This window comes from Haemaphysalis longicornis, unplaced genomic scaffold, assembly GCF_048455015.1.
Source record: "Haemaphysalis longicornis isolate Haplotype H1 unplaced genomic scaffold, Haemaphysalis longicornis Haplotype H1 scaffold_7, whole genome shotgun sequence".
In the NCBI taxonomy this organism is placed as follows: Eukaryota; Metazoa; Arthropoda; class Arachnida; order Ixodida; family Ixodidae; genus Haemaphysalis; species Haemaphysalis longicornis.
In genome coordinates this window covers 175,519,219-175,542,892 of record NW_027526422.1, presented here as the reverse complement: position 1 = coordinate 175,542,892, position 23,674 = coordinate 175,519,219, and the positions used below count along the sequence as shown (strand labels likewise).

At 49.0% G+C, this 23,674-nt stretch overlaps 1 protein-coding gene and 1 long non-coding RNA gene across 5 annotated transcripts in view; both read left to right on the top strand.

The window, feature by feature from the left end:
- Positions 1-23,674, top strand: part of LOC144147242 (uncharacterized) — a 196,630-nt gene that overhangs the window by 158,779 nt on the left and 14,177 nt on the right. For all 4 annotated transcript variants that reach the window (XM_077679322.1, XM_077679323.1, XM_077679321.1 and 1 more), the window contains 14 exons: positions 646-1,021; positions 2,886-3,011; positions 4,723-4,844; positions 5,569-6,113; positions 9,331-9,751; positions 11,191-11,288; positions 11,468-12,377; positions 13,108-13,332; positions 14,284-14,487; positions 15,857-16,518; positions 16,983-17,183; positions 18,384-18,818; positions 20,314-20,518; positions 21,234-21,707. In XM_077679322.1, the coding sequence (XP_077535448.1) occupies positions 646-1,021; positions 2,886-3,011; positions 4,723-4,844; positions 5,569-6,113; positions 9,331-9,751; positions 11,191-11,288; positions 11,468-12,377; positions 13,108-13,332; positions 14,284-14,487; positions 15,857-16,518; positions 16,983-17,183; positions 18,384-18,818; positions 20,314-20,518; positions 21,234-21,707 (5,004 nt within the window). The remainder of the gene's footprint in view (positions 1-645; positions 1,022-2,885; positions 3,012-4,722; positions 4,845-5,568; positions 6,114-9,330; positions 9,752-11,190; positions 11,289-11,467; positions 12,378-13,107; positions 13,333-14,283; positions 14,488-15,856; positions 16,519-16,982; positions 17,184-18,383; positions 18,819-20,313; positions 20,519-21,233; positions 21,708-23,674) is intronic.
- On the top strand, positions 7,737-8,853 carry LOC144147243 (uncharacterized). The gene is made up of 3 exons (XR_013317874.1): positions 7,737-8,286; positions 8,386-8,464; positions 8,573-8,853. It is a non-coding gene; the product is annotated as an uncharacterized LOC144147243 (long non-coding RNA).

Here is a 23,674-nt window from a genome sequence, read left to right as displayed (position 1 = left end):
ACTTTCAGCCCCAATGCGCCCAGCGCTGTTAAGTATCATTCACAAGCTTGCTCTTCAGGTCATGAGGGCTGAGTTAATGCTTTGGCTGCCAATCCTATAATGTCTCGGGTAACTTTTGGTGTTGATTTCCATTGGCCCTATCCTCTTGCTTTCTAGTCACCTCGAGCGATTCACTTTTTCCTGTAGCGGCATCACCACCACCACCTCTGCAATGCCTATTAGTATGGCCTGCACTCCGCCATCATCATTAGCCACCACGCTAGCCTCGGAAGATGCCGAGCACGCGCACAGAATAAATCGGGCACCTGTTGCAGCAAGGCGTCTGGTGCCATATCTCTCTCTTGTCTGGCATGTGTTCTGCACAACATCCGGGTTTACTTAAGCACTTCAACACAGAGGTGATTCCCAGGCTGATCACTTAAAAGAGAAGGACATAAACCTAGGAGTATGGCCACGCGGGATGTTCATTACACGGATTACAGGCTTGGTAGAGTGCTGCTTTCTGAGGCACTCGGTGGCCAACCCACGCGGATCTCCTCCTACTTTGGACAAATGACTGAAATGCTGTGTCGTCGGGAGGGCATATCTAGATACATGTTAATGGCAAACTGAATACAATTTGTTCACCACCTTTCCCCCTCGCAGGGCTTCCACACCACCGCACTGCACTTGCGGAGGAACCCGTGGCGCTTCGTGATGGCCCTGCCGTCGTTATCCCCGGTCGTCCTGGTAGGCTTACTAGTAGCCCTGGGCATTGTGATGCCGTCGTCTGCTGTGGACCCGACGAGCCAGGCAGGTGCTACTGCGTGCCCTGCCCCGCGCCGTGGCGACGATGGCATTCTCCTAGAGCCGGATGCGGACGTCTTCTTGGGCGCCTTTGTGCAAGCCCACGAGCCAGCCAGGGATGCTCTCTTGGGCTGTGGGGTGCCCCTGACCCAGGGCGTCGAGGCTCTGGAGCTTTTCAAGTGGGCCGTGGCGCTGCTCAACAGGGACCAGGGATTTGTTCCTGGAGTCAAGATTGGTGAGAGATGGCTGTTCAGTGCGCATTTGAAGTGTTCCCTTTACCAGCCGAAAAACACCTTTGGTAGTACAATTGGACCTGTCCGAAACACCATCGAACCAACTGGAACCAGTTGCACTTCCAAATGGTTCAATGGTGTTCTGGACAAGCCCATTTGGACTTCCAATGGTTTGTTTCGGCTGGGTTATACCCCGGATGTCCTCTTCCGCGTGCAATCAGTTTCGTTAATCGGTTTGTCAAAGGATTCTCGATGGCAGATAGGAGTTATCGTATACAAAAAGAGCACTTACTTTTTCATGGTAGCACGCTGGACATGCTGCATACTGACATGGACGCGATGTCAAACTTTCCTTAACAGAAACTTACTCCACCTTGGGGTTTCCTGATCTGGTCGATCCACATGTGTGATGCATGGCAGATGGTGATAACACGCTCCCGACAGCAATCACAACTGCGCATAGTGTTGCAGCTATAGTTTGTCACCACTTGGAGAATCAAAGCTCTTGGAAAATAAGGTTCTATATATGCAAGAATGGGGCCCATAATGTAAGTGGAAATTGTGCTAAAAGGTGTCAGCCATGGTGCTAGTGAAAGCGTGCATGAAATACCCTTTGCAAGGGTAAGCTTAGAGGCCATGAAAACAAGATACAACTTTCTCCAATTTGAAAGCACGAGCCTTGGGTAACAAGCTCAGCTCTACTGTAGCTATGAAAGATTTTTTTAACCGAAAGAAAAACACAAGAAATATTTAAAAACTTTCAAATCTTGCACTACAGTGACGTATTGCAGGCACGAGTGACTCAGCAGAGGCCAGCACTGAAACACAGTTATCAATGGACTAACTGCACGTTAGCATTCAAGAGATATGATCAAATGGAACTAGAGGGCCCACTCCAAGTCCAGTCATGGGTTTTAGCGACGGGTTATTTCAGCGGCCACCAAAAACAAAAATAAGGTCCTGCAATGTCACAGAGTAATTGCCAGAAATTGGCTGGGGTAATCGGCACTGCTTCATACGCTTTTTTTAATATCTCCATTTTTTGTTCGAAGTTTGCAATAAAACACCGAGGTGAAAATGTTTTTTTTTTCTAGCTGGATTATTGAACCAGAAATTTTCTCTAGCTAGAAATATTCTAGCTAGAAATAGCAGAATTTCTAGCTAGATATTTAGTTTCTTGTTCATTTCTAGCTGGATTGAGATTTACTTCCGGCCAGCATTTGTCATTCCAGCTAGAAGAAAAAAAAAACCCCAAGCTGGAAATAATCGTCTCTAGCTAGACGAAGAATTTTTCTAGTTAGAAGCTGCCGATTCCAGCTGCAATCTAAAAATCTAGGCAGAAATGAAGCCGGAAATTATGATTTCTTGCTAGAAATGCTCTTTTCATTTTCACGGGGGCAGGTATACCATTGTTACTGGGACAAGGCAGTCTTTTTAATAAATCAAACTTGTATTTTGCCTTCATGACCTCATTAAACTTGTTCAAACGGCCAGGCAGGATAACCGGACAAGTTGGTTGCAGATGTACGTTGTCTGCATAGCATCTTCTCGTTCTTTTGTGCTGTTTTCATACGATGCACATTGGATGCACAGCCAATGGCACGATGTTGCTCCCTGTCGGAACAAGTAGTCCAACGCATGCTAATTGACGTGTCACTGATAACGTGCGCCAGTGTAGTAGCCAGGAACCGTAGAGGAAGGAATGTCCTCCATGCTAGAAATGCCAGAAAGCGGATCTGGGGTGGAATTGTTGTCAAAGCAACTTGCGCCCCACTGTGCCATGCAACTTAATCTGGGCTGTTTTAGATACACTTTCGCATCCAGCTGTCGACAGCCTTGTATGAACGTGCCTTTCCCGTCTTCCAGGTATGCGTGTGTTCGACTCCTGCGGCCACAAAGCACGAGCCTACCTGCAGCTGGATGCGCTGTTGCCCGTCCTGCGTGGAAGCTCCGAGACCTGCCTTGGAACGGCCAACAGTTCTAGGGTGATCGGTAAGCCAACCGATGAGACGTTGAATCCCCAAAATTGCTGTAAGCACACGATGGGTGTCATGGTGTACCAAGCATCTGTTGTGAGGGTAGTTATATTGCACACTAGCTGGCTATTGCCAAGCGAGGGATGGGACTACTTTTAACTCTACTTTACAGAGCAGGCCTATATTGGATAGAGAAGCGTGGTAAAGTCGAACTACTTAAAAGCTACATTCACGAGCTGATCACAGGCAAAGAACTGTTAGAAAGGCTCACAGAGCCTGTAACATTGACATTATATTGATGACAGCCCGCAAATTTTTCGTGAACTGCTCCCATTGTTGTCTTTTTGTGTTGTTCACTGTTGTCATTATCTATGCAGAGTTGTACGTCTAACTTTGGTAGGCAATAATATCTTGGCACAGGAGTGTATGAATGTTTTGACTGCATCGTAGTGTTGCTATTTACTTCAGAAAATGCCTTCCTTCATTTAGGAATGGTCACATATATATTTTTTTGTGTCATCGTGTGCAGGCTTGTAAACTCTTAAAAACTTAAACTCTTAAAAAAAAAAAAAAGAGCTTGTAAAACTCTTCATATGGTTTTCTTTACCAGCTCAGCCTTCTGTTCAGCTCAGCTCTCGAACTCTCAGACATTTTTGCTTTTTGCCTCCATCAGAAAAGCGGCCACTGCAGCCGGCAATCGAACTCGCGTCGTGGGCTCAGCAGCACAACGCCTTAGACACTGAGACCTACGCATACTGTGCCAGCCGTGTCAGCTGTTATAGGGAACGGTGCCGTGGCAGCTCTTATAGGGAAAGAATATTGCAAAACCTTTATTCCATGTTATCCAGTAAAAAATAGTTGATGTCCACTGCCGAATTTTTATACTGAATTCCTAGATTTGTCAACAATTGCTAGGAAGGCCAATTTGTTCAGGATACATTCACAGAGCTGCGCTGCTGTGCCTAAATGGGCTCATCTAGATAGCAGTCAGTTGTTTAGGCCCACCTTTTAATAATGTTATTTTGTGAGACATAATGTTGCTGCAAACAGAGAAAATTTGAGTCACCCAAAGTTTATAAAAATAAAGAAACATGCGTTTGTGTAGCAAATGAGTTCATTTCGGGCAATCAGCGCTTCATGAGGGGGACCATTTTTCTCGAAAATTGGTTTTACATAAAATTTTTTGAACATATTTTTTTTCATGGGCGCTAAGAGTGACAGGTAAACCAAAAGTTGCAAATTGAAAAGAAGAATATTATTGGGGAACTTATTGCAGTCATTTAGCTGGCATTGCATTGCAGTGCTATTTGCACTCCGATTTCTTTAGCATATTCTTTGGGCAAAGATTCCATTCAGCAAAATTTCCTCTTCTATTTGCTCGAATGGAGGGCCGCAAATTTGCTGCCAGTCTACGAAGGATGCCTGGGCGACATTGTGAAGTGTTCAGACGCTTTATCTTTTATTGTGACCTAGGCTACTGTAGGGGATCCAAAGCATTAGCCGTTTAAACTTTTTAACTTTGTGGTCAGCGTCATTGCCTTTTCTCCTACAATTTGCTCAATGCATGCTTTCCAACTATAATTGGGCTAGATACATGAAACTAAAGGTTCTGTAATTTTACATTCACAAGGGACGCGCATCTTCAAAGTTGTGTTATGCATTTAGGTGATGGCTCTGCAGTGTGGCTTGTGACGAACACTTGCCCTCGCCCAACCCTTCCCTTTCAGGGACGCTGATGACGAGCACTTTGAGGGACGAGGAGCTGATTGCCAACCTGCTGCGGGAGCACGACGTTCCCACCATTCCGCTGGAGAGCAGTGCCATCGCACCGCCAGAGTACCTGGCCAAGGTGATACTATGTCGCAAAGATGTGCGACGTTTTGCTGCTGCGTACATGCTAAGATCTGACAGCGGCCACTTTTAACACCATGAACTGAAGGCAATGTCTGAAAGGTTCGTCGAATGCAGGCCCAACCACATGGATTGTATAAAAGTTTAGAGCACAGATTTCTTCCCTTAGAAACACTGAAAATCACCTTGACACTGTCTGCCGTGTCTGCATGTGTGTTTGCATCTCACAGAAAAGAGAAAGAATAAACCCGGGCGTCCATCGCCTGCGGCATTACTGACCGATTCTCAGCCATGGTGTCAATAGATATGAATAAAAGCAGTGACATAGTGTGGTGATGCTCTACTTGCCTTTGAGAACTCCAAATTATGGCTGGAGAACAAAGCTGCGGTCGCAAAAGGACGCGTGTGCGATGCATGAAATGCCTATTCGCTGCAGCACAGGTGCACCTGCACCTTGCCCACAGCAGTCATTCAGTAAGAAAGGCAAACTTCCAAACAAATTGTTAGCGTTTACATGCACAGCGATTGAGATAGAACCGTAGCGTAGCAGTGGGTGCACTTGCAACATTTATTGGCAAGTGCCTGAAGAAGGCACTCACCAAGTGCCTCAGCAAACGCCTCACAAACCAGGTGTTCCTTCAATGCGTTCAGCTCAAATATGGTAAATGATTTTGCCCCATTGTTTGTGGCCAGAGAGTTGATTCATTCCCACGCACGCGCAGCTCCTGCTGGAGTCGGCCTTCGACATGAAGTGGGAGCACTTTGCCGTGCTGCACGCCCACGACGAGCCCAGCCTGGCCGTGGTCAAGGCGCTGGGGCAGCGGGTCGTCTCGGCCGCCTCGCCCTGCATCACGCTCATCGAGACCCTGCCCCTGGAAGGCGGTGGGGCCGGGGGAGTCCCAGAGAAGTCGCGGCAGCGGCTACGCTCCCTGCTGGCCCAGCTGGAGGACACCACGCCCGTGGTGGTGGTCGCGCCGCCGGACGCGGTCGAGGCACTGGCCGAGCTGATCGCCTCAGAGCCGGACTCGTTCCTGCGGCACCGGCAGTGGTTCTTCTCGTGGGTGCCCACGGAGGAGACCCTCCGCCGGCTGGGCCCCCTGCTCAACCGGGGCGGCTTCTACGCACTCGCACCCTACCCGCCCACCGTGGGATCGTTCGAGGAGCACTGGGACAACCTGAGCGTCAATGCTGCGTCCAGGAGGCCCCGGGACCAGTGGTACCTGGAGCTGGTGGCACGGCGGAAGCTCTGCAGGGTGCAGGGTGTCAGGTACACCGGGCACTCGTTTCTGTCCTCTGAGGCTGTCATTTCATCAGCGTCGATCATCAATCAATCACTCACTCACTTACTCAGTGAATGAACGAATCAATAAATTGGTTAATCGGTTGGGTCCGAGTAGGGGTTGGGTTGGGTGAGTCAGTAGGACGAAGGCCACTCCCATGTTCCGCGAACCATTTTCTTCTTGCAATCCCTTGGTCCATTCTTTGTCTCCAGATTTTACAGTTTCATCTCTCTATCAAGTTAATGGTCTTCCTCTACTTATAGTCCTACTTTGTTACCTTCACTTTCCAGTGGCTGTCATTTCCCACAAAACATGCCCAGCCCAAGTCCTTTTAATTTGCTCTAAGCTTTAATTGGGTTGCACCAAGGAAGGTTTGCCCAAAAAAGGCTGTAAGTTTCCAGTCCAAAAAAATCAAGAACTTTGGTGGCTCGGTGAATAATTTGGAATTAAGAAAAAGATAACCTGTAACACAGATTACTAATTGAATAAAAAATATGTAAACTCAGCAGAAAGTCCTTGCCTCATTCAGTTTCTGGCCTGTTTCTTGCGCTGGTTGGTATTTAGTTGCAAGATTTTTAAGATTCCAAATTTAGTCTAGTAGAGCTAGAATCATGATGAAATTTCTACTGGAAGGAAAACAGCTGCCGGATACCTCAAACAGTTGTACAACTAAATGACAGGAAAGATGTCTATATCACCGCAATGGACCAGACATCATCCGCCATCTCAGGGCTGCGTCTGTTGAAAGACCTAAAATGCGTTCAGAATCACTTGCTCAGACCACAGTTCCATAACTTGCCAACATTTCATCCCAGTGCGTGTACACTCACCATGGTGGCTCAAGTTGCCAAAGTGTTGTGCTGAGCCCAAGCACTTTGGTTTGATCCTGGTTATGGTGGCTGCTGTTCTGGTGGAGGCAATAAGCGAAGACGCCTGTGAGCATAGGCGTGCGCAGGGTTCTCGATTAGGGGGGGCGAAGTCTTACCTGTGCGCCCCCTTCCGCCCCCCCCCCCCCTCCCCAAGTACCATCGTTGTTCCCGGTGTCAAACAAAAAAAACCACAAAATGCGACCTTCGTGGCAAGTTTGAGAGCGAACAGAGCAGCGGTTCGCCCAGGAAAAAATTTTAAAGTGTTCCAATTATCGTCGCAACACCCTGTATGACACATCTGTCTTTTGTAAACTGCAACGTGGTTCCTGTGCGTACCGCTCGAACGCTAGCTTTTGAAATTCGTAAGAATTTAAGAAGGTAATATTGTCTGTTCTGAAATCCCCTTTACGCGGCTATTTTGCTCAGTACTAAGCACGTTATTTGCGAGGAAAAGTAAAAGGAGAACAAGCTCCGCAGTAGCTGCAAATATGAAAATCAAGTGATAACGTGTTTCTCAAAGCGACCTGCTTTTAATCCCCCCCAGCTGAAAAAAACCATTGGCCGACCAATTGGTCCAATTTGCCACCCAATGGGTCCAAATGGAATCCCAATGGGTCCAAATGGAAACCCAATTGGACCAATTGGCCCTATTGGAGTGATCCGAATTGGTCCCATTGGGCCTATTGGCTCGATTAGGATGGCCAGTTGGCCCATTTGGACCCATTGGCTCCAACTATAAAGTTAATAGCTCCAACATGATGACCCAATCGGGGAGCCTTTTTGGATAGTATTTGGATAGTATTCAATTACGACATCAATTGGCTGAAATTTAATTCTCTCTCTCACTCTTAATTTGAAACCTTCAGAAATGTTCAGAACTTCAACCTTTACAAATGCATATTTATGAGGCAATTAATTTTGATATTACAATCAGCAATTCAAGATAAAGTCCTTAAAAAAACATAAACAAACACTAATGAAAACTTTCCGACACGAGTAGCAAAATTGTTTTGAAATAAAACCCCGATCCAATCCAATCGAATCCAATCCATAGACGGACAGTAGACAAGTTGTATTCAACGTGGTGTTGGCGGTGTAGGTTGTAGGCGTGTTGGTCGGTTGCACACACAGTCTTCCCTGACTGCATTGGAAATTTCAGGTGGTCTGCAAGAGTGTGAGAAGGGAGAAGTGGCGACGATGATGTCGCACACCCATAGCAGTGTGTTTCAAGATGCATCTTTACGCTGAACGCCGCTAAGCCTCGCACCGAAGGAAGCGTGTCTCTGTTTATGTGAGTATACTGTTTATATGTGTTTTCCTTGCCATTTTCACTCCTCATAGCATGAGCGGTGTTATTAAGAATTAATTTGTCTGCCTAAATATATTTCAGGGCTGTTCATGTTACGATTGACGGGTTCACGACATCGCCGTGCAACGCAGTTCGCCATGCACGGGACGTTGTTGAAGAGGTGAGCTCACGCCACGCAACATTTCAGTGCCTTGCTGTTTTAATGCGCGAAACTGCGGTTTATTATAAAGTTAACCCATTGTTCGCTTTTGCCACTCACTTTGTGAAGGTCCAGCCAGCCTGCGGCGAGCGGAGCGCGGCATGGACAATGGCCTGTGAAAAATTGCTTGAACGACGAACTGTCTGCATGCTGTGTATACAAACAGAGCAATAAAGATATTCATTCATTCCAAGAGTTCTTGTATTTGTGATACAACCAGCGCACTGCAGCGGCAGCTCAGATGGAGTGGCTGCGGCAGTGGGATGAACCAACTAAAAGTGCAACAAGTTTGCGGCCAATGGGAAGACCTATTGGCGTTCCAATGGGTCGGCCAATAGGTCGCCTAATTGGACGGCCAATGGGTCGTCCAATTGGCCGGCCAATGGGTACGCCAATGGGTGCCTAAAACATTATTGGCCGACCAATTGGACGACCTATTGGAACGCCAATAGGTCGGCCAATGGTTTTTTTCGGCTGGGCCGCATTTAAGGGGCTGAAAGTAAACAGCTTTTGGAAGGTAACATGAGGGTTCTTTGGCTGCCATGATCGTGAAAACACACGCGTGGTCAACTCGCAACCCTACGGGACAGGTTCGATTGAGCTAAGGCATGGGGAAAATTTGGCGCCCCCCCCTCCACATTATTAGGGGGGGCGGCCGCCCCCCCTACCCCCCCTGTGCGCACGCCTATGCCTGTGAGTTGATCTTCCAGCGCACGGTAAAGATCCCCAGGTGGTCAAGATCAATCCAGACCGCGACTGACTGAAAGTAGGCCTCATAGCCCAGGTAGCTCGTTAAAACACGAAATTTTTTTTGAATGCATGCGCAGGACCCCAGGACTGGAGAATGCCGTGCCCTGTCCCGACCTGTCCCTGAGTCGGGACCCCGCGCACGCGCTCGTGCGCACCTCCCGCGCCCTCCCCGCCGCGCGGGGCGTGTTCACGCTAGCACAGGCCCTGCGGTCAGCCTGGAAGGCCCTGTGCCGGGGACAGCCTGGACTGTGCCCCGAACTCCGACGGCTCACCAGGCGGCAGTTTGCCAGCGCGTTCCTCGAGCCTGGTGCAGCGGCGGCAGCCCTGGCCTCGGCGCCAAGGCGGGGACCGGACGGAGATGCGGTCGCAGCGACTGAAAGTGCTGTTCCGGGCCGCGAAGCCCGTGCTGCCTCGGACGTTCTGGGGGAGCTGGGAGGAAGCCATCTAGCTCTGACACGGTTCCTCTATGATGCCGTCAAAGGAGCAGACTACAAGCAGGTTGGTGGAGCGCGCAGGGAATGGTGTCAATAGTGGCAGCTCTGTGGCTGGGTTTGATTGGCAGAATTAAAATGGCCATTGGTTCGTTCCCTGTGAAACAATCAACTAGGCACGTGTGGATGCTAGAAGCTGTAGGGAAACTCCGCTGCATCTAGACAAGTATGATTAGATGAGTACCCACCGCGGTGGCTCAGTGGCTAAGGCATTGCGCTGCAGAGCATGAGGAAGCGGGTTCGATTCCCGGCCGCAGCGGCTGCTTTTCTGATGGAGGCGAAAAGCAAAAACACCCGTGTGTACGAGATTTCGGCGCACGTTAAAGATGCCCAGGCGGTCAAAATTAATCCGGAGCCCTCCACTGCTGTGCGGCTCATCGCCTCCGTTGCGTCGGCACAATAAACCCTACAATCAATCAATCAATGATTAGATGAGTGCTCGTATGTTGGCTGTAGGTAGTTAGTCCTATGGTAAATGATGACGAAGAAATCGGATTCTAAATTAACGCAACATAAGCTGTTCTCGGTGAGCTCAATCAACCAGTTAACAGTAGCGTGGCTCTATGTGTCAAACTTTCAAGGCAAGGTAAAATCAAGTCATACAGTCATACTTTTGGTGCTTACTATGGCATGGTGAGCTGGGGTTAACTCTTTTGAAAGATGTGCTGCATCAGCTGAAAGAATGAAAAGAATCACAGGAAGAAATATGATAGGTGTCGCACTTGGGAACAGAAAGTGAACATCGTAGGTGGTGGAGCCAGCTCACATGACTGCAAGGTATCTAGGTGCTGCACACTGAGAGAAAAAGTGTAGTTTGGATGTTTAAGTAGTAATGTGGAGGGCAAGTAGCACTTGTGGTGTCTACACTCCAGGCATCTTGTACTGAAAACTACAAGCCTATCTCTTGCCATCAATAGACATTTATTCTCTCTATCACATAAGAATGGTTCTGAGTGATGTGAATGAAAGTGGGGAAGGGAAAAGAACTTCGAGAAGTGAGATTTATTTATCCCTCCATTAACCCTTACACCCACCTTTTCCCAATCCAATGTTCTGAATACCTCTGGTAAACATGCTGTGAATAACATTAGAGAGATTGTGTCTCCTTGTCTGACGCCCTTCCTTATAGGTATTTTACTGCTCTCCTTATGGAGTCATACCTATAAAGAATGCATTACGTGTAATACAGTTTGCTCCATAATACAGTTTGCTCCATTTTATTGGCTGCTACAACCATGAGTTACGGCGTTATGTTGAGATATGCTGATACCTTTTTTAGGCCGGTTTTATGCTTTCCATGCAAAACTAATGTAACCTGGTTTCGATTGTACTTAATGACTGTTCTTTTACCAACACTCCTCACCTGATAGGTCATGCTGACATGGGTTTAGGAGTTTGATCCTGTGAATATGCTCACTTATTGTTTTTTTTTCCCGAACTATGCAGCTGATACTTTACGACTCCGAGGAGGCGAAATTGCTGCAGAAGGACACCCGGTTCATGCCAGCCTTGTGCTCCCTCGACACGTGCCAAAACTGCATCAGGTAAGTTTGACTAAGTACCCAACATTGTTTGGCAACCATAAATGGATGCCCTCGATTTCATTTCTTGGCGTTGTGACATTGTCACGTTCAAAATTCTGTCTTCTAGATGGTGAAGTGCTTTCATTTGGTTGCCAGAATTCGCGAGTGACCCCATGCAAACAATCCTCCACGTTCTACAGGTTCCGCACCAGCAGGCTTGAGGAAGTGGACACGATCGTTCCGTCGGCTTCATCCGTGCCGGCCGGCGATGCCGCGCCTACTTCCACGGCCGACATCGTTCTCCCACTGCTGCTGCCTCTGCACAACTCCGGCCAGTCCGCCTTCGGCTGCGGTGACTCGGTCAACCGGCTCGCCGTGCAGGATCTCGAAGCCGCCAGCTGGATGGTGGGCAAGATCAACTCCAACGGCCTGCTCTTGCCGGGGCTCAAGCTCGGCCTTCGCGTGGTCGACACCTGCTCCTCGGCACCCGTCCTCACTAGGGACCTCACGGCCGCACTGGAACACTTCACCGAGCTGGGCCTGCCCACCGTGTTCATGTCTTCGTCCCTCTCGGCTGAGCACACCCGGGTCGCCGCATCCCTCCTCTCCCGCCTGAACGTCACCCTGGTCTCCACCACGGACCTTGCCGCCTCTCACGACCCCCGTCACGGCTACCTCTACCAGATCCCGCTTCCCGTCGAGAGGATCGCTGACGCGGCGGTCGCGTACCTGCAGAGCCTGGACTGGAGCTACATCTCCCTCGTGTCGAGCGAGAGCGAGGCGCGAGCTTCCGAGGCCTTCAGGGACCGTGCCGAGTCTGCCGGCGTGTGCTTCGCCGTGCGGGCGACGCTGGCGGCCGGACGGGAGCTGGACCCAAACCTGCTGACGCGCCTCGCTTCGGCCACGGCCAATGGGGCCCGTGCGGTTGTCCTGTGGACCAATGCCGAAGACACGCTGCGGTTTTTGGCGGCGCTGCGCCGAGCCCGCTCCGAGGGGCTCCTGGACCATGCTGATCTGGTGCTTCTACACGGCGGAGGACAGCCGGTCAGCTTTGAAGGCCACGAGGATGATGCCCTGGGGGCTGTGCTGCTGCGACCTCAGTACGGGCAGGTGAGTCTGCAGAGTTGTAGGTGGCATTACAGTGGAACCTAGTTATAATGGACACTGATATAACAAATGCTATTCGAAGTTTGGCCTGGCACATGCTGAATTTCAGTGCCACTTGTGCCACTTGTAACCAACAAAAAAAGTATTGGTTACTGACTTCCAACATTAATTTTGCTCTCCGCGGCGATAAAAATAGTATCCAGGCTAGCATGCAGGGTCAAAACATCTGCAAGAACTCTCTTCTTTACTGAAAGGTTGCATTACACGGTTGAATGTGCGGGGAATAAGTGGGGACATTCTTTTTCTGTTCAAGCACAACAGGGGGGTGTGGGTTATGTGCAATAAAGTGTTACATACATGAAAATGCAGTATAGCTTTACAGTGTAGCGCAGTCTTAAAATAGTGCTCTTTAATTTCATTCCATTGTGCCTGCTGCTTGCTGGGCTCGTCTTCTGTTCCATACCAAACAGTTTAGGTGCCTATTTGATAAAACAAATGAATTCTCACTCCCTGCTTAATTTTGTGATTATGAGGTTTGATTGTACCTCCTAGCAGGGTATGAAAAATGTAGTTGTTGGCTTAAAGCTACATCATATTAACTCGTCCTTTTGAAGACGTTCAAGGTGCCTTGTTTGTTTGTCACACTAAAACCGTCGGAGCCGTCCGATTTCGAGAGTCTTGTCGCAAGCAACTTGGGCATCTACCACTAACCGTTCGGCCGACCATTTTGCAGGTGCTGGACTTTGAGTCGTACTATGAGCGCCTGCGGCCCGAGCAGGACCGCTTCTTTGGCGAGCTGTGGGAGCATGCGCGCTCGTGCGACTCCATGCAGCACGGCCAGGAGTGCTCCGTGCGGCTGCTGCCCAGCCGCTCGGTGGTGGACGTCATGCAGGCCGTGCTGGTGGCCGCCACGGCTCTGCGGGACCTCCGGGAGCAGGTGTGCGGGGGATCGCGAGAGGTGAGTGCGCACCTGTGCGAGCGCGTGGAGTTTCCGCAATAGGAGTGCCTGTTGCGAGCAACACATGCAAACTGCCTTACCCTAGTAATGAAAGTTCTTTCTGTCTAGGGCCTTTCTTCCCTACATCCCCAACACTCAGCAGAGAAGCATGTAGGTGATTATAAACGCCAGCAAAAAACCCTCTGCTTTTTCAATAAAGGGCCTTCTCTCACTGAAACTGATTGCATTTCCTGCTGTTCTTTTTTTATTGTGGACTTTTGGCAAGGTTTTGAATGGAAGTAAGAAGTGGAAAGGGGGTTAGATTAGGGCAGCCAAGGAGTTCGGCCAGATGGATGGATGACGAGTTATGTGCAATGAGCACTTCCGGTAGCTGTGTGCGGCTGTCTGCTTGTCCAGGGTACGTTGACAGGCGAGAACTCCATAGGGGATGAAGGCTTTTTCCCCTAGGCACGATTCAAGTGGTACTGGCCAGCAGAAGATGAGGTGCAACGTATAAATTACAAAGTTTGTGGCTAGCAATGCATTTGGCTTGGGCAGAATAGGGGCTGAAAAAGTGAGGAGACAGCCTTGTTCCTAAGGACAGGTAATGAAAAAAAGAAAAGGATTGGCTGGTTTCGCTGACTGTGATTTGTAATCGTAAGGTTTTTTACAAATAGAAGGCAACCTGGCTGTCTCTGTGGGACAAGCATGAGCTAAGCTAAGATTGTTTAGATTCATACAAGTGCACCACAAGAAGTGCGCTTTTTTGTTTGTCTTTTAATCTATTATCTATCCGAGAATTATGAAACTTCACTTAATAAGGGTTGTTTTTCTCCTTGTTCTCACATTAATTCCTTGCTCACTTTTTTTTTCTTTGTGCATGTGGATGCAGATAAGCAGGTTACTCTTTCCTTTTTTCTTTTTTCCCCATTCATCTCAATTCATTTTCCTTGTTCGATGTCAAACTTGCAGGTGGCCGACGCAACGTACTGTGCTCGGATGCTGTCAACTGCGGTCGGGGTGGGCGAGGCCCTGGAAGAGCACATCCGGCGAGCGGCCACCATGCGCGTGGGGGACAAGGACCAGATGTTTGCCTTCACCAACAATGGCCATGGGGACATTGCAGTCGACCTCTGGAACATCCGCAAGTCACCTGCCGGAATCGCGCCCCAGAAGGTGAGCTGCTGCTGCTGCTGGTTCAAACGGTTAACTTGCAGAAAATAAACCCAGGGCTCGAATGTAACTTAATTTTGTCACTCGAGTAAGGGAAACACAGTTGAAACACGGCTGAAATTACTACGGTTTAACCCCAGTTATATGTCCCTGTGTTTTACGATAGACCAGTCGGGTCCCAGTGAAGTCCCCGTAGAAATAATGCATTACGCAATTTCATGCCTGACCCGCATTATCTGATGACCCACGCAAAGCGCGTGGCCAATTGGTGGACGAAATAAAAGTGCTGCAGGCCTGTTCTGCAGACCCTGAGCCCGCTCAATCGTTTCTCTCCACCACAGCTTTCTTCTCGGTCTCATCTTTCATTTCTCTCTTCTCCAGCAGTGTCCCACTCCTATGCACAATCGCTTTCCCCCTCTCCTCACTGGCGTTTCTTTTTATCTTTTTGCACAGCGGTTGCAGGGGCAGTGTTCAGACGTTCATTTCTCCCACTCAGCAGTGAATTCCAACAATGTTACACGTACAGGCTTAGTCCGCCACATGTGTCCATTGTGATCATGTGTGCCATGATTTGCACTGGCTGGCGGGTGTCATGGCACTTTCTCGCAAATCAGTCGCGCGAAACTGTATTTATAGGCGTAATGGTCGTAGTTCGGCTTTTATGACGCCTGCATTTTACGACACTTTTTCACAGTCCCCAGAAAGTCGTATAATCAGGTTTCTACTGCAGGGGTAGAAGTCTACCCTTTGATGCTTCAGGTGCTTCAGAAGACAATCTGATTAACTCTGTCTTTTTCGACACATTTTGGGCATTCAACTAGAGCCATATGCAGGACTGAGGATGCTTGTTTTCTGTGCCCTTTCACTGTTAAAGAAATCATTCCTGGTTAGCATTCCAGTTAGTCCCGTTGGCCTATGCTAAGCAATTGTGCAATGTATACATCTGCATAGTACATCTGTATTTCACGGGTATCAAATTTTTGAAGACATGCCTGTAGGTTCAAAAAGTAATGTCTGATAGAAAAAAACATCGTATATTAATGCTCCAGACGCAGGTATATTTGTTGTCTGACGAGCGAAGGGATCTGTGACAAAGCTTTGCCAAATGACCACTCACAAACATAGTCCATATTACTAATGCTGTAACTGCCCACTCAGTATGTACATCAGCAGAATTGGATCGGTCTACATTTCACATATTTTGGGAAATGTGGGCGTTGTGAGTGGCATGCACATGCCATTTCCTGAAAATTGTAAAAATAAAGGGGTTGGGGGGCTGGATGTTGCAATGATTGTGTGTTGTTTTAATTTCCGGATGCTCTTCCAGGTGTGATGGGCATAATAAACTGACCACCGTCCTCTCACCCCCCAGGCCGGCCACCTGACTGACGACCGCTTCACGGAGCTTATGCCCGTCGTCACGTACGGCGGAGTCGGGGGCAAGGAGATGGCGCTGTCCGAGCTTCGCTCCCAGTGCCTGTCCACCAGCTGCCACGCCGAGTGCGCGCAGAAGGCGGTGGACTTCCTCCTCGTCTCCTCTCCGGATCACGTCTACCTTGCTGCTTCCTTCTCCGTGCACGAGCGCGGAGACTCGCCCTTCCGATGCTCGGCCCGTGTCTCCGAGTCTGGCGTGCGTGGCGTCGAGGCCTTCCTCTGGGCGCTGGACCAGATCAACGCCAGCCCCTCGGTCCTGCCGGGAGTCAAGCTCGGTGCGGTGGTCTTCGACACCTGCGAGAGTCGGGAGAAGACCTACCGGGACCTGGCCAACTTTGCGAGCGACTCGCTCGCTTCCCTCGCCACGGGAGTGCGGTTGCCAAAGCTGGAGCACGTGTTCGGGTTCGTGGCATCGGGCCGGAACGCTGCTGGCAAGTGCACGGTCAAGCCTGCCGCGGACGTGCTTGCGGCGGCTGCTGGAGTGCCCACGGTGGCCTCCGACTCGTCGCTCGTGCAGTTGGGTGGACGCCGCTACCCGAGCTTGCTGCGCGTGCAGCCATCCAATGTCGAAGTGGCTCAGGCTGTCCTGCGTGTCCTAAGGTAGAGGGATCGCTTACTTCCCACGCACTAACCGAAGACCTTGCTCTGTAGTGAGGTGCAAGTTTGGAACAGCGACAGCGTGTAAAGTGCTACCACTCTGCCAAAATGATGAAGCTGACGTAAAATCATTTGCATTTAGTTTGTTTGTAGATGCAGTGCGCGAAAAATTCTTGTACGGGTTCATTCTTCATTTGCAATTTGCATCTTTGAAGGTTTGGCGATTGATTGGACGCACTTTCAGTAAAGATTGGACGCACTTTTAACTTTCATGCTTCTCTCAACTTCCTTTAGTAAGGGATAACAGTTTTTTTCTTTGTATCCCCCCTGTGCTGTGCAGTGTCCAGAGGTTCCGTATTTGCGCCAAGCAGTATCTGAAGCAGAATCGTGCACATCTTTGCAGTGTCTAACATGTGCTACCGTCTGTGAAGCTGGAGGTGTGACCCTCCCCCTGTCCATGCGTGCAGGCACTTCAAGTGGACGTATGTGTCGGCTGTGTACGACGACCAGGACGACGAGCTGCAGGATGCGTGGGAGCAGTTTGAGCGGGCCCTCGAGGGCAGCTCCCTGCGACTGGCTGCCTCGCTGCGCCTCCGCAACGGCGCCTCCGACGAGGCCGTGCGAGGGGCAGCCGCCCAGCTGCTGAGGAGGCGTAGGGAGGGCGCCCGGTGAGTGGAGGCCTGCGTTTGCTAAGGACCTCAGTGACCACACCGGAATGGTGACAGTTTTGAAGCTGGTTTTTTTTCAATGGCGACACAATCGACTTGTAGTTGATCAACAAAATCGACAGCTGGGCTAGTTGGCATCCGTCCATCTTAAACAGCGCCTAACAACACGACGACAAGGAAGAGGGGACGAGGAGGGGGGGAGTGGGCTACGATAAGATTGTTGGTGCACCGCTGTGTAGTGATGACGTTTAGAGACACGTGTGGCGTATGATTGTATATATGTGTGTTTTCTTCCGATTAAACATTTTTTTGAGGGTCAGTGCCATCTTGTGCCCCCTTTTCTTCATTTTTGTGTAGTTAAGCGCTGTTTAGGATGGATTGTAGTTCATCATAAGACTCACTTTATGCATGTTTATAGCACTGAATTTGTTCTAGTTAATGTAGTGAGCAATTTCCTCATGAATCTGAATTCAAATAATGTTTAAGGGGGTGCCTTTCAGCATCAATTTCCAATTTGGTGCGTTGAGATACCTTAAGAAATAGAAGTGTTTAACTACTGCTATTATTATTAAAAATATCGCATTATTCACTCGGATATTGAAAAGCTTCAAATATTCAAACGTCTGTAGTGTTCAATTTCAGTAAATCAAGGTTTGTGAATTGGGGAAAAAAAAAAAAGTGTGGGCCATCCTTACTGAGCATAGGCTAATGAATTTGCTTTTCTTAAATTCTTCCTGAAAGGCCACAGATATTGCTTTCATTCTCAGTGGTTGTGAATAAACTAGTCTTCATCTGTACTTTCTCAAATATATCCTACTGTAGCACTCCGGACATTAACACTCGGGCTAAAACTCTCCATAAAAGAGCTGTCGAGCCTTTTTGTTTTTTATTTCAACAACAGCAGCAAGGGTTGCAGTTTTCATGAGCTGCAGTGTACCTCCTTAGCGACATGCATATCTCAGCCAACGGTGCCCAGACATTTTGTTCGGTTCAGCGCAAAAAAAGACGGGGACAGAAAAGATGCAACACAAGAGTGCTTGGGATGCCAACTAGGGCCAGTCAATTACGTTGCCCAAACATTTTTTCCATGTTAGTATACGCAGTACCACTGTATAGGATGCAGAAACAAATTTGGAGCTCCTCTTGTCATTGCGAGGTTGACGTGCCTGCCTGCCTTTCTTTCCCGTCCTGTTGCTGCAGTGTGGTGGTGCTGTTCATCAGGGATAGCGCGGCCGAGTCTCTCCTGACCCGCCTCCATGAAATGACCTCCTCGTCCTCGTCGCCGCAGTCGTCGGACTTGATCTTTGTGGCGCTGGGCCTGCGGGACGTGCTGGCGCGCCACCCCCAGGTGGCCCTGGGCTCGCTCTCCCTCCGCGTGGCGTCCGGCGACGTGCCCGGCTTCCGCGACCACCTGCAGCACCTGAGCTACGCGGCCAATGGCCGGGACCCCTGGTACCGGGCCTACGTCGAGCAGAAGACCGGCTGCCGGGGTCCTGCGGCGTGCGGGAATGCCTTGGCTCCGGCCTTGGCCAGCAGCGCATCCTCCCTGGAAGAAGAGGACGGGGACGTGGCCGCATCCACGGTGACTGCCGTGTTCGCTCTGGCCAGTGGGCTGGACCAGGCCCGCAAGACGAGGTGAGGGGGGCTCTTTGGTGAGCAGCTTGTAAGCTCAGAGTCGATCCATGAACAATGTCATTAAAAACTTAACGACTCAAAAAGAGAATGTGTATTGAAAAGCTTACAGCTTGCAGCAGTAAGGTTTATGTGGAAAGAAGGTCACAAAAAGGTTGAGGGTAGGAGCGTTTCAAAAAGGACCCCAACTACGTCTGCTTTGTGCAAGTGACGTCTTCTCAAGGTGGTTTGAATTTTGCCCTGACCTAGTCTTCCACTGCATTATACCCACTTTTAGTCTGGGTGCAAGTTTGGTAGAGGCTAGTGCTTTACTGTGTGCATAGTGGGTGTTTATGGGTCAGTGTATTGCATTTTTTTTTCTTTCGCATTTAACTGAACCATTTGTGTCTGCCTTGAGTTAGAGTATAGTTTTGCTTTGAAATAGAAATTTTTATCCCCAAAGAAGTGCTTTATTGCACTTCTGGTGGTGGCAAAGGAGGAAGAGTCATGGTAGTCGTGGCTTTCTTTTTGGTTCTGGCTGGCCCAGGAAAAGTTTTACTTGTCCCCCATAGACAGTGCAACTGCCATGCTGCTGAAACATGCACGATAAGGTGACATGCATTGTAATGTTGAATTTTAATTGAAACTCGATCATTGATCCCGTCCAGCCAATGAGCACCATGAGTAAACTGCGCAAACTACTGACACTAAACTGAGAGAACACAGTTACTAGTGCAGCTTGCTCAGTAGTGTTAACATGCACCAATTCAACCAACAGTAAGTTCTAGCTTCTAACCTCATTACAAGAAACACTCAAGGGACCTGGAAAACATGGCGAACATAGGAAAACCAACCAAGCCTTTATCATTCAAATGTCTCTTATTTATTAACATGAAAGTGTTTTATTCCCAGATACACGAATATTTCGCTGACGTCATATCCGTCACAGAAGTGAGGCCAGTACAACGAAGCAAGCGGCCTGTAAAGAATGCACCCCCGCACACAGGGTCTTCTTGCGGGCAAGCAACCTTTAGCGCTAAACAGTACATTATACTTACGGTAGTTTGTTTTCGGGTTTTATATTTTAACACGAAAGTTCTTTCTGCCGGGATACACCAAGATTCTGATGTCATATCCCTCACGAAAATGACGCCAGTACACCTTTGCCGAAGCGACCAGCCAGCAGGACGTCGCTTGCCAAGCACACCCACAAGACAGCCGCCTACCCGCAAAACATGCTCAGCTGCAGATTTCGCTGCACCTTTCACTTTCGTGTTTTACCGATTCCTATGACAGAGGAATCAACCACAGTTTTATTTTTATTTATTTTTGTACTTTCAGGGCCAGAGGTGTTACAGAAGGGTTTCTTGTAACAGTAACCAAGGGTCTCTTGCAACAGTGTCTCTTGTCACAAGGTTTTTACTGTACTGGCAGTGAGATTTGTTGTAACAGGGTGCTGCCTCCTTGGCAACCATAATGCACGCCCAACTGTTGTGGCTCCTCCACCCCCCGTCGCCAGATGCCCCACTGCGGACAAGCCATGCAGCATGGTGATGGACGATGCCTACCGGAGCCTGGTGACGAACTTCACCCGCAATGTGCGCATCACTCGACACGACGGCTCGGTCTTCAAGTTTGCCGATGGCAACAGCGGGAACGGCCGGGTCCAGGTGGCCTATTACCTGAGCCCAGGCACTGCAGGCACCAAGGGAACGTTTTCCCAGGTGTGTATAAATTGCACTGCGGCACCCCTGTCTCCAATAAGTTCCCGCGTACAGCGTCGTGCTTTGTCTTCTTTAATACATGTCCACGCCATTTGTTGGACATAGAGGGGTCTGTGGGTGAATAGTGTGAATATGTGCTGAGCCTATGGCCGCGTGTTCGATCCTGGCCACGGCAGATGGAGGCAAAAAGAAAAAAAAAACGTTTGTGTGTTCGAGATTTTGGTGCGCGTTAAAGATCCCCAGGTGGTCAAAATTAATCCGGTGCCCTCCACTATGGCGCTCCTCGTCGCCTGCATTGCGTTGGCGCGTTAAACCCTACAACCAATTAATTCTTCTCACAAAGTTACCATGTGTGATTGTGTCTGAGTACAATTTTGTAGGGTGAGCAACAACAGTGCAGAATACACCAGATATAGTGGAAGGATTCCCCTCAAATTAAATGTTGTGTCTGGCCTTCAGGCATATATTCAAAACGGCAAGTGTACAGGTGCGTAGGAGTAACTTTCAAGTGCAAACAAAGAATGTCCACCCATAAACATGTAAAAAAAAAGTGCGACTGGTCTACAATTAGCATATCTAAGACCACACCTTTGACAAAACATCGATAGATGGCTTTGAAAGGCAAAGAATCTCGCACTACTTGAATTAGAGTTTGGTAAGTTTGACTTCAAATTCGACTTCAAGTTACGCAACTCGCTTCTCCCGTTCCACGCAGATCGGGACCTACAACAGAGACGAAGGCCTGCAAATGAATGCTAGCCTCCCGGAGGTGGCCCCGGGCCGTTCCCCGTACACCCTGAACTCGTCGTGCGAAGCCGACAGCAACTGCAACCCCGTCCGCTCCCACGACGCTGCCTCCCAAGACCCGGCTGTGCAGGCCCTGTCGTCGGGAGGTGACGGGCCCAGCCTGACCATTGGCGCCGCACTGCCCGTGCACCGCAGGGGTGCCGACATGTTCTCCTGCGGCCACCTCCGGGACGACGGCACTTTCCAGAGTGTGCTCGCCATCGCCTACGCCCTGGAGCAGGTCAACCAGAACCGAACCGACGACCTCAGGCTGGACGCCGTGGTGTTCGACTCCTGTGGCGCACCGCAGCGTGCGGAGTCCCAGGTGTACCGCTACATGACTTCAGCGCTGCGAGAGGCCAAGGCCAAGCCGCTTGTGTCCATGATCGCCTTCGAGACCAAGGTTGGTTGAGGTGCTTTTGTGTGTTTATTGCACCCATAGATGCCCTCACTGGGAGGGTATTGCTTAGGTAGTGAGGGACAGTGAACGAGAAAACAGGGCAAAACAAAGGTATCAACAGGTCTTGCACAAAAAAGTAAACACAGGTTGGTGAACTGTGCCTGTCATGTATGCCTGGCATCAAGAAAAAGGTACATACATCGCTACAAGCATCATTATCATCATCATCATCATCATCATCCTGAACCTCTCCTCGTGATTGTGAGGTGAGCAGTGACTTCTCCGAAGGTGGGGTCATCCCATGCCTCACTAACCGGAGGGATGGAATGAGGCAGAGAATTTAAATGCCCTAGTACGTGAACCATTTTCTGAAGTAAGGAATTGCCATCAATGGTAGGCAGTAGTCGTCCAAGACGAAAAAGAACTTGTGCACACTGGGGATAAGGAGTTGCTCTTGTCCTTACGGAAATGTGAGCTGAAGGATTTGTTCTTGGCTGGAGTTGCTTGTTTCTCAGAACATCAATTGTTGAGCTTTCTCGAAAAAAGATTGAGATTTTTTCGTCTAAAAAATTTGATGGCGTTTTTGGACCTGGCGGAGCTTTTAATTAAATGTCCAAAATAGTTGAGCAAATAAAAAAAGGCATGCTGCATTGCTAGATTGCTTCCTTGCCTACTTTGCTTGAAGTTTCTGCATCTAGAAAATGTGTTAAGTCTGTACAAAACAAGGGCAAAGAGTAGAGGTGACATATGTGCATTGAAGCTTGGAGTGGAAACTAATTTTTATCAGAATTCATTGAAAGTGAGTGAACGCTTTGAACTTTGACTGACTCCTATTTAATCGGATTTGCAGTGCACTTTTACCGTCTGGAGTATTTTTCGAGTGTTCAAAATTATAGGTATTATATGACAAGTCAAAGTTGGCTTGGCTGCAAGGTACAAACTTCTGGTTCACTGCACGGTTTACTGCATATTTTTATCAGTTTGTAAAAAAGGCAAATCTCCCTATAACGTGCACAACGACTCCAAAAACTTGGTCGTTTAAAGGGAAGCTGAAGCACTTTCCAAAAAATTTGAGTTAGATTAACAGTTATATAGTTTCTTACGCGCTGATTCCGAATATCACATTGAAATTTATCGTACTTGAGTCCAAGTGACATTTATCTTGCAAAAAGCGCGGCCCCGTTTGAAAGACGCGCGCTTTTCGTCGTTTGACGCCCCTGATTGGTTGCGCCCGTCATGACGTCAAAGGAGGACACCCTTCGGCCGCGCGGGTTGTCGGAAGCATTGCGAACGATCGCACAGTTGCCTTTGCGGCAATTTAGCTTGCAGTTTAATTTTCGCACATGACTGGAAGTTTGTTTTATAAGTTCCCGTGCTGTTGGTTCAATTGTCTTGGAGCTTAAATTTGCTTTACACGACAGAGAACCCCAAAGCAGTGACTGACGTCGACTAGTGGGTTCCATCAAAATATTTTTGAATTAGGCAACCAGCATAGAGGGATTTTATACCTTATGTTAATATTAGGTACTGCCTTAGCTGTTTCTTATTATACACAAAACCATTTATGCCGAAGGTTAATTGGCGTTTCATAAACAATCTACCAGCGAAAAGCACGTACGTGCACTGCGCGAAAAAATAGCGTTCATGCGCTGTAAACGTATATGCGAGACACATCTTGCCGGTACACGCATAAACCAACAAGCAGACTCTGCTTCCGCATTTCCTTTGTTCGTTGTCGCCCACCTCAGCCCCGTTACTCATCCTCGTACACAGACCCACACGCGCGCGCCATTTCGGCAGCGGCGCTACGGCGCCTCCGCGATTGCTAGCTGCACTTCGATGAGTGGCGTCTTACTGCTTCACATGCATTTATTCTGAAAACACTGCAGCATACTAGTGCCTGCTCAGCATTATTGGCTGTAGTAGGGCTTGATTTTCGCTTGTGCGTTGCGCATTCTGCTACAATATTA